Raw genomic sequence first — 10,787 nt, 5'->3', positions numbered from 1 at the left:
GCTCACCCCGCCCCTACGACTCGCTCACCTCGACCCCCCCTGTGCGCCCCGTCTCTGCTAGCCGCACCCAGGGCATGCCGTGGTTGCTCCCGCGGCTGCCTGTGGCCGTGCTCCTGCCACCTCCACCCCTTGCCCCCCTGCCGCATCCCGGCCCTCGAGCAACCACTGTGCTCACCGTCGCTCACTCCCCCATGGCCCCAGATGCGCGCTACTGCTACTGCGCCTCGCTGCTGCATCCACCGCACCGTGACACTCGCTGCCGCACGCTCCGGCTCCGCCCCGACAATCATAGCCCCGCCTCCCCTCTTGCCTGCAGCTGGCGTGCAGCCTTCCTCGCCGGCGCTGCTTGCGCGCCTGCGGCGGCCGCCCGAGTTCGCTCGTTAACGGGCGCCCACCCGTCGCCCAACACCTGCTGCCCGCACGACCCGCTAAGGCCCCCCTTAGCCAATGACAGTGGGGCCCCATGCCCAGAACGTTTTTTTAAAAAAGAAAAATAAAATAAAATGAAAATGTAATTAATAAAATTATTAATTAGTTAATTAATTAAATAGTAAATTAATTAAGTTAATTAATCATGTTTAAATCAATCTAATTAATTAGTTAATTTAATTAAACAGTAATTAATTAGCTAAACCCTAATTAAACTAAACAGTGTATGACATGCGAGACCCACACGTAGTTGACCCAGTCAACTTCATAGTTGACTGCTGACATCAGCATAATGTCATGCTGACGTCATCTTTTACTATTCTGGATAATGTTGAAATAAGTAATTAAATTCTAGAAATTAATAAAAACTTTAGAAAATTCATAGAAATTAAACCGTAGCTGTAGGGACCCGACCTCAGATGGTCAAGTCTCTGTGCTTCAGTGCCATCCCTGGATCGGTAATGCTGACACACACAATACTCGAAGGATTTATAACAGAGTAGCAATCACACACTTATTACATCGAATGTCTCAAGAGAGAACTTATTACAATAATATGGCTTAAGGCCATCTAATACGATAACATCGGAAGGCTTGGAAGATAAAGTGAGTCCATCAACTCCAACGGCATAGCTGAGCTGCACGACAACGAACTAACGAACCTTACTCCTCGTCGGAAAAGTCTGCAACATAATACGTTGCAGCCCAAAAACAGGTCAGCATATGGAATATGCTGGCAACATAACACAGTAGAGCAAGAACAAAATAATGCTATCACTATATGCATATATGGCTGGTGGAAAGCTCTATGGTTTATAGTTTTTGCGAAAAGCCAATTTTTCCCTACAACAAAGGAATAGATTTTAATTTTACTATCATGGTAGTTGAAACATCATTGAGAAGGTTCCTCCAACTCAATCCCAATTAAAGTGGTTAAGAACCCAACAATATTAATTAAACATGATGAGATACATGTGATAACCCAAGTACTAGATACTCAAGAATTGTCCATAACCGGGGACACAGCTAACCATGATTAGATTGTACACAGTGCAGAGGTTTCCGCACTTTTCCCCACAAGACTCGATCTCCTCCGTTGGATTTCTCGCACTACAGGGTGTTTGAGAAACGGATGACCGAGACACAGTCTTTCAGAAATATTAACTCTCTACTCCGGACAGACCATACCAAACCTACATCCCACTACCTGCTGATCTTCCTCTTCAAGAGCTTCACGTAACTTACTCAACTATGCTAGAGCCCATAATAGCTTGTGGCTGCACACGGAAGTTTCTAGCATGAATCATCTCAGTTCCCTTTGAGCCTGGTGGCGGTCCATAGGAAGATCACACGGGTACTCCGAGATTTCCAAAAAAAATACAGGCAACACTGGGTACTCCAGGTGCCTCAGTCCACCCAGTTGTTTGATTAAGTTGCCACCTTAAGTTGAACCATTAATTTAACAATCTCACATCTGTCATGGATTTCACTCAAACTCAAACCACGTCTACGAGCATAGCATAGCATAGTAATATAAGCAACACGTAGAGTAAGTCCCAAGGGTTTGAATGTAACAGGGCAATAGGTTCTACCTCATCAACTACTTCCCAACCCACAAGTTAATGACATCCTAATCATGCAATGTTTGAGGATTGGAACTAATGCATAAAAACTAGGTGATGAAGGGTTTGATCAAAGTGTTACTTGCCTTGCTGACGATCTGCGAAACCTAGGGACTCGTAGTAGCACGCTTCGCACTCCGGGTGTTCTATCGCAAGCAAACAATAGCATACATAAGTAACAAGCAACGATGCACAAGCAAAACTCAAATAAAAGAGGTCGACCAGAAAGGTCAAATTAAGAACTCCGGTTCGCAAAAAGAATCAAATCAAACGGAGCAATGAAACTCAAACGGCGAAAGAAAGAAGTTTCGTTTACTAATCTAAAAGTAGGTCAAATTTTACAGTAGAGAAAACTTGTTTGAGTTAGCTAAACGGAAAGAGGGTTTCGAGATGAAACTCTAGGCGCTTGAATCGCCTGATTCCGACTAACGAGCAAAAAGATAAACAGAAACTAAGATCGGATCAGAAATCGCGATCAGAGAAAATCGCGGAATAAATCCGATAAAAGAAAACTGACGAACAAACTAACGAACGAGCGTTCGTTAGCTGTATCTAACGGGCGAAGAACCGTTCGTTAAAACGAACGTTCGGACAAACGTTCGCTAACTAGAAGAACCGAGAAAAACCGGCGGATCCGAAAAAAATGGATCTAGGGTTTCAAAAAAAATGAACGGTTTTATATAAAAAACCGGCGGCGGAGTCCGGCGACTACCTCCGGTGAGAGGTCCGGCGAGGCGGCGGAGCTGCAGCTCCCGGGGCGCCACGGCGGTGCTCGGCTGGGGCTAGGCGCGGCGCGGGCGGCGGGGCCAGGCGGCGCGGGCGGCGGGGCTTGGCGCGGGGCGGCGGTGGTTGTGGGGGTGGGGGGCTCGGGCGGCGCGTATATAAAGGGGCGGGGCGGGGCGGCTTGGAGGAGGGGCCAAGGCGGCGGCGGTGGAGTCCGGCTCGGACTCCTCGTCCGAGTCGGCGGCGGCGGCGGCCTGGCTCGGCTGGGCCTTAGGCCCAGTCAGGCGCGGGAACTTTTAAAAAAAAAAATAAAATAAAATTTCGCGGACCGAAATAAAATCCTAGAAAAAAAAATAAAAATCTAAAAATGCCAAAATAAATTTTCACCGCCTAAATAAAATATTTAGAACGGGATGAACATTTTCTTGGCCCTAAAATGCAATTTTGAAAACGTGCAATTTTTCTAATGCAAACAAAATTGCAATAAAATCCAAATAGAACAAATATTTGATTTTAATATTTTCCTCCAATATTTCATTTATTGGAGAAGTCATATTATCTCCTCTCTTGTATTTTAATATGAAATATTTTCGGAGAGAAAAATAATTAAAACAAAAATCCTCATTTCAAAATTTGATAAAAGAATCAAATATGAAAACCGGAAAATCCCCAACTCTCTCCGAGGGTCCTTGAGTTGCTTAGGATTTCGAGGATTACGGAATGGAAAAGCAATAAAACATGATATGCAATGATGATCTAATGTATAACATTCCAAATTGAAAATTTGGGATGTTACAAACCTACCCCCCTTAAGATGAATATCGCCCTCGAGATTCGGGCTGGCTAGAAAATAGGCGCGGGTGGTCTTTGCGGAGATCATCCTCTCGTTCCCAGGTGGCTTCATCCTCGGTATGGTGGCTCCACTGAACTTTACAAAACTTGATAACCTTACTGCGGGTGACTCTGCTGGCAAACTCAAGAATCTTAACTGGTTTCTCCTCATAAGTCAAATCACTGTCCAACTGAATCGCCTCCAGGGGTACTGTATCTCTTAGCGGTATATCTGCCATCTCAGCATGACACTTCTTCAGCTGTGAAACGTGAAACACGTCATGAACTCCTGACAATCCCTCGGGTAACTCCAACTTGTAGGCAACTTCTCCCAGCTGTTCCAAAATACGATACGGTCCTACAAATCTCGGGGCTAACTTTCCCTTAACTACAAAACGTTTCACTCCTCGCAAGGGTGATACTCGCAGATATGCTCGATCTCCAATTTCATAGGTTACCTCCTTGCGTTTGAGTCAACATAACTCTTCTGCCTGGACTGAGCAATCTTCAATCTGTCACGAATCAATTTAACATTCTCCTCAGACTCCTTGATCAAGTCTAGTCCAAACAACTGTCGGTCTCCTACCTCGTCCCACATTAACGATGTTCTGCACCTTCGTCCATATAGGGCTTCAAACGGTGCCATCTTCAAACTGGCTTGATAGCTATTGTTATAGGAAAACTCTGCGTATGGCAAATTGTCATCCCAACTAGATCCATAATCTAGCGCACAAGCTCTCAACATGTCCTCCAAAATTTGGTTGACTCTCTCTGTTTGTCCATCCGTCTGCGGGTGAAATGTTGTACTAAACTCCAATCTCGTTCGCAGGGTCTGGTGCAACTGGTGCCAAAACATTGAGGTAAATTGTGTTCCTCGATCTGATACGATGGTCCTCGGAACTCCATGCAGACATACGATCCTGGACATATATATCTTGGCCAACTTTGCACTCGTATAGGTGGTTTTCACTGGGATGAAGTGAGCTACTTTGGTCAAGCGATCAACTACTACCCATATGGAATCATATCCTGCTTTGGTCCTGGGCAATCCAGTGATAAAGTCTATGCCCAGTTTATCACACTTCCATTCGGGTATCGGCATAGGCTGTAACAGTCCTGCTGGCTTCTGATGCTCTGCCTTCACGCGTTGACATACATCACATACGGCTACATACTCGGCAATATCCTTCTTCATACCGGTCCACCAGAAACGTTCCTTCAAATCCAAATACATCTTGGTGTTTCTGGGGTGTATCGAGTATGGTGAGTCATGGGCCTCTTGAAGTATTAACTTCCTGATCTCCTGGTTATTGGGCACATAGATTCGGTCCTCAAACCATAAGATATCATGCTCATCCTCACGAAAACCTTTGGCCTTTCCTTTGCCCATCTTCTCCTTTATCTCGGCAATCTCCTTGTCCTCCTTCTGAGCTTCCCGAATCTTGTCCAGCAATGTCAACTGGACCTCCATTGTTGCAACGGATCCTCTAGGAACAATCTCCAATCGAAGTTCCATGATATTCTCTGCTAATTCCTTCGGCAGTCCCTTACTTTCAAGGATATTAGCATAACTCTTCCGGCTCAAAGCGTCTGCTATGACATTGGCCCTTCCTGGATGATAGTGTAGCTTCATGTCATAATCCTTTATAAGTTCCAACCATCTCCTCTGTCTAAGGTTCAGTTCCTTCTGGGTGAAAATGTACTTCAAACTCTTATGGTCCGTGTACACATCACATCGGTTTCCAATAAGGTAATGTCTCCAGGTCTTCAATGCATGTACTACGGCGGCTAACTCCAAATCATGTGTGGCATAGTTCAACTCATGAGGTTTTAGTTGTCGTGAGGCATACGAAACAACTCTCCCGTCCTGCATAAGCACACATCCAAGTCCTAAGCGTGAGGCATCGCAGTACACTTGGAACTCCTTATGTACATCTGGCAGTGTTAGCATTGGTGCTGTAGTCAAACGTTTCTTCAATCCCTGGAAACTTGCCTCACAATCTTCTGTCCATTTAAACTTAGTATCCTTCTTCAACACTTCAGTCATTGGCTTTGCAATCTTGGAAAAATTCTCGATGAATCTCCGGTAGTATCCCGCGAGTCTAAGAAAACTATGGATCTCGCTAACTGAAGTGGGTGCCAACTATTCAGTGACTGACTGAATTCTGCGGGGGTCTACTGCTATACCTTCTCCCGATATAACATGTCCAAGGAACCCGACTTCCTTCAACCAAAATTCGCATTTGCTAAACTTAGCATACAACTGGTGTTCCTTGAGTTTCTCGAGAACTAAGCGCAAATGCTCCTTGTGCTCCTCCTCGTTCTTCAAGTATACCATAATATCATCAATAAACACCACCACAAACTTGTCCAAATACTCCATGAACACCTTGTTCATCATGCTCATGAAATAGGCAGGGGCGTTAGTCAGTCCAAATGACATGACCGTGTACTCGTATAATCCATATCATGTTGTGAACGCTGTCTTCGGTATGTCCTTCTCTCGTATCTTCAACTGATGATACCCCAATCGCAAATCAATCTTCGAAAGCACTTTAGCTCCTTGCAACTGATCAAACAGATCATTGATCATCGGCAGTGGGTACTTGTTCTTAATCATCACTTCATTTAATGCTCGATAATCAACAACCATCCTCAGGGATTTATCCTTCTTCTCAACCAAAAGTACTGGGGCTCCCCAAGGTGATGAACTTCTTCGGATGTATCCTTTCTCCAATAACTCCTTGATCTGCTTCTTAATTTCTTCCAGATCATTTGCGGGCATCCGATAGTGTCTCTTGGATATTGGTCCTGTACCTGGCAACAGCTCTATCAAAAACTCAATGTCTCTATCTGGTGGCATGCTTGGTAACTCCTCTGGAAAAACATCCGGGTAATCCTTCACTACAGGCACTTCCTCCTGAACAACTCCCGTAAGGGCATTCACTTGACTCCTAGGCACATGCCTAGATACATACTTAATCCTTTTTTCCTTCCAGGGTGGTGAGATAAATCGACTTACTAGCACAGTCAATGCTTCCTCGAAACTTTGACATCCAGTCCATACCCAATATCACATCCAGTCCTTGTGACTCCAAGATAATTAGGTCGGACGGAAAAACATGTGTACCAATGGTTAAGGGTATCTGGTCACACCATCGGCTAGCCATATACTCTGCTCCGGGTGAACTTACTAAAAGAGGGGCCCTAAGGGTTTGGGTTGATAGTTTAAACTTATCCACGAATCCCCTTGATATGTATGAATGCGATGCACCAGTATCGAAAAGAACAAGAGCGATAAATGACTTAACCAAAAACTTACCTATTACCGCGTCCGGCTGCTCTTCAACCTCCTCCACGTTAACGTGGTTCACTTGTCCTTTGTTGAATGGATTTGGCTTCTTCCCAGCGCTCCCATTTCTATTTCCATTCTTTCCTTCCGGGCACTCCATGGCGTAGTCTCCAGTCTTCCCGCACTTGAAACAAGTAACCTGACTTAAGTCCCTTTTGGCGGGTGTGGCTGGGTTGGGGCGGTTATGATTATTGTTGGTTCTGTTCCCATTCCCATTCTTAGAACCATTGTGGTTATGCGATCCTCCTCTAGTGTGGTTGTGACCTCCATGGTTATGAACAAGTCCTCCCGAGTTTGGGGTTAGGCGAGTTTTCTGCTGAGCTCCTGAGTTATACTTCCCCTGCCCATACTTCCTCTTTAGGCTCTCAATCTGCTGCTGCTTCCCTTCAATCATAAGAGCCTTATCTACCAACTCCTGGTAGTTGTTAAAGGTTGCTACCATCAACTGCATACTCATCTCATCATTCAGCCCTTCCATAAACTTCTCCTGCTTCGCGGCATCTATGGCCACATCATCAGGGGCGTAGCGAGATAACTTGCTAAACTCATCCACGTACTGAGCCACAGTACGGTTCCCCTGGCGTAGGTTGCGGAACTCCCGCTTCTTCATTTGCATAGCTCCAGTGGAGACATGGGCTGTGCGGAAAGCTTGTTGAAACTGGTCCTAAGTGACATTGGCTATAGGAAAAGTGGCTGTGTAATTCTCCCACCATGAGGCTGCTGGTCCATCCAATTGATGTGCGGCAAAGCTCACTCTCTCAGCATTTGTGCAACCTGCGGTGGTCAACTCCCTTCCAATACGGCGTAGCCAATCGTCCGCAACTATGGGCTCGGTGCTACTGGAAAACACCGGTGGCTGTAACCTTAGAAAATGGGCTAGGTTGTCCACGGGCGGCGGGTTGTTGTTGTTGTTGCCCTGATTCTGAACTGGCAATTGCATCAACGTATTCTGCCGTTGGATCAATTGGGTGAGCTCCGGTGGGAAGGCAAAACCGGTGTCACGTCTCGGAGGCATCTGAGAGGTTTAGATGGAAGAGATTAGAATAGAAAAGAGGTCTAATGAGAAAACACTACCCATATGCACATGAGACAAACACAATCATTTCACTCAATCAATCAAGCAAGGGCATACAAAGGATCTAGAACTATCGCACAAGTGTTCAACTACTACTAAATACATGGGGGAATACTAGTGATATATGGCAGTCATCTAGAAATTTTGATCGGTGGAAGACTCCATGATGTCTGCTCCAGCTTCGCCTTCATAGTCATCATCACTAGGATCGGAATCGGTGTCGTCGATAATGATGTAGTTGTCCGGGCAAGTGGGATCTTTGTCTTCGTCTCCCGGTGCTGGTCCTCCCATGAATACTCCGATCCTCTTGACTAGGTCGTCATTCTTCTCCAGTAGTGTCTTGATTTCCTCGTCGTATCCATCGCGTGCAAACTTGAGTTCTTCCTCCAATTCGATGATCCTAGTCTTCGCTTTCTTCAAGTCCATCATGTCCGCGCACATCTGGTTTTCCTGACGTCGGATGTGCTGGTTTAACTCCTGGATGAAAGCTGCAATGGATCTATCCTTCTTGGTGCTGATTACTTCCCATTGCTCGTCTCGGCGCCCACATATTTGGTAAATAGTGTCCTTAAGCTCCCTGTTGTAAACTTCTCTAATGCGTCCAATGGTAATGTGGGCTGCCATGCTCTTGCCTAGACTCCAGGTGGGTGCTTCGAAAGAATACTCTATGGGTTTAGAAGTTGGCAAGAACGTCCTTCCTGGAACTTGTACTTGAATCATCCAGCGCTCCTCTTCAGGTAAAGTGGCGTTGTATGTCCCGGTGAAGCTTGGTATTCCAATGTTCAAGTACCTAGTGACTTCCTTCAAGTGACGTCCAAAAGGTGTGTCTTCATCCGGTTGTGCAAACTTGTTCTTCATCTCCGTCATCCTAAAGAGTAGAAAATGGAGAGGAGTCAGAAATGAGAAGAGATATGTGACCTAGGGTTTATCTTAGTGATCATGTCCTACACTCAACGTGTGCTCTGATACCATCTTGTAGCGACCCGACCTCAGATGGTCAAGTCTCTGTGCTTCAGTGTCATCCCTGGATCGGTAATGCTGACACACACAGTACTCGAAGGATTTATAACAGAGTAGCAATCACACACTTATTACATCGAATGTCTCAAGAGAGAACTTATTACAATAATATGGCTTAAGGCCATCTAATACGATAAGAGCGGAAGGCTTGGAAGATAAAGTGAGTCCATCAACTCCAACGGCATAGCTGAGCTGCACGGCAACGACCTAACGAACCTTACTCCTCGTCGAAAAAGTCTGCAACATAATACGTTGCAGCCCGAAAACGGGTCAGCACATGGAATATGCTGGCAACATAACACAGTAGAGCAAGAACAAAATAATGCTATCACTATATGCATATATGGCTGGTGGAAAGCTCTATGGTTTATAGTTTTTGTGAAAAGCCAATTTTTCCCTACAACAAAGGAATAGATTTTAATTTTACTATCATGGTAGTTGAAACATCATTGAGAAGGTTCCTCCAACTCAATCCCAATTAAAGTGGTTAAGAACCCAACAATATTAATTAAACATGATGAGATATATGTGATAACCCAAGTACTAGATACTCAAGAATTGTCCATAACCGGGGACACAGCTAACCATGATTAGATTGTACACAGTGCAGAGGTTTCCGCACTTTTCCCCACAAGACTCGATCTCCTCCGTTGGATTTCTCGCACTACAGGGTGTTTGAGAAACAGATGACCGAGACACAGTCTTTCAGAAATATTAACTCTCTACTCCGGACAGACCATACCAAACCTACATCCCACTACCTGCTGATCTGCCTCTTCAAGAGCTTCACGTAACTTACTCAACTATGCTAGAGCCCATAATAGCTTGTGGCTGCACACGAAAGTTTCTAGCATGAATCATCTCAGTTCCCTTTGAGCCTGGTGGCGGTCCATAGGAAGATCACACGGGTACTCCGAGATTTCCAAAAAAAAATACAGGCAACACTGGGTACTCCAGGTGCCTCAGTCCACCCAGTTGTTTGATTAAGTTGCCACCTTAAGTTGAACCATTAATTTAACAATCTCACATCTGTCATGGATTTCACTCAAACTCAAACCACGTCTACGAGCATAGCATAGCATAGTAATATAAGCAACACGTAGAGTAAGTCCCAAGGGTTTGAATGTAACAGGGCAATAGGTTCTACCTCATCAACTACTTCCCAACCCACAAGTTAATGACATCCTAATAATGCAATGTTTGAGGATTAGAACTAATGCATAAAAACTAGGTGATGAAGGGGTATGATCAAAGTGTTACTTGCCTTGCTGACGATCTGCGAAACCTAGGGACTCGTAGTAGCACACTTCGCACTCCGGGTGTTCTATCGCAAGCAAACAATAGCATACATAAGTAACAAGCAACGATGCACAAGCAAAACTCAAATAAAAGAGGTCAACTAGAAAGTTCAAATTAAGAACTCTGGTTCGCAAAAAGAATCAAATCAAACGGAGCAACGAAACTCAAACGGCGAAAGAAAGAAGCTTCGTTTACTAATCTGAAACTAGGTCAAATTTTACAGTAGAGAAAACTTGTTTGAGTTAGCTAAATGGAAAGAGGGTTTCGAGATGAAACTCTAGGCGCTTGAATCGCCTGATTCCGACTAACGAGCGAAAAGATGAACAGAAACGAAGATCGGATCAGAAATCGCGATCAGAGAAAATCGCGGAATAAATCCGATAAAAGGAAACTGACGAACAAACTAACGAACGAGTGTTCATTAGCTGTATCTAAC

The 10,787-nt window shown here is 44.9% G+C and overlaps 1 protein-coding gene across 1 annotated transcript in view; it reads right to left on the bottom strand.

Annotated features, from left to right (window-relative positions):
• Positions 1-773: 773 nt before the first annotated feature.
• LOC147958609 (uncharacterized) overlaps positions 774-10,787 on the bottom strand; it is a 44,148-nt gene continuing 34,134 nt past the window's right edge. The window contains exon 3 of the mRNA XM_087532213.1: positions 774-780. Within this exon, the coding sequence (XP_087388339.1) occupies positions 774-780 (7 nt within the window). The remainder of the gene's footprint in view (positions 781-10,787) is intronic.

Source organism: Triticum urartu, chromosome 7A (genome assembly GCF_056163025.1).
Source record: "Triticum urartu cultivar PI428250 chromosome 7A, HENAU_Tu73, whole genome shotgun sequence".
NCBI lineage: Eukaryota > Viridiplantae > Streptophyta > Magnoliopsida > Poales > Poaceae > Triticum > Triticum urartu.
The sequence above is the reverse complement of the archived record's forward strand: the minus strand, read 5'-3'. Positions and strand labels throughout refer to the sequence as shown.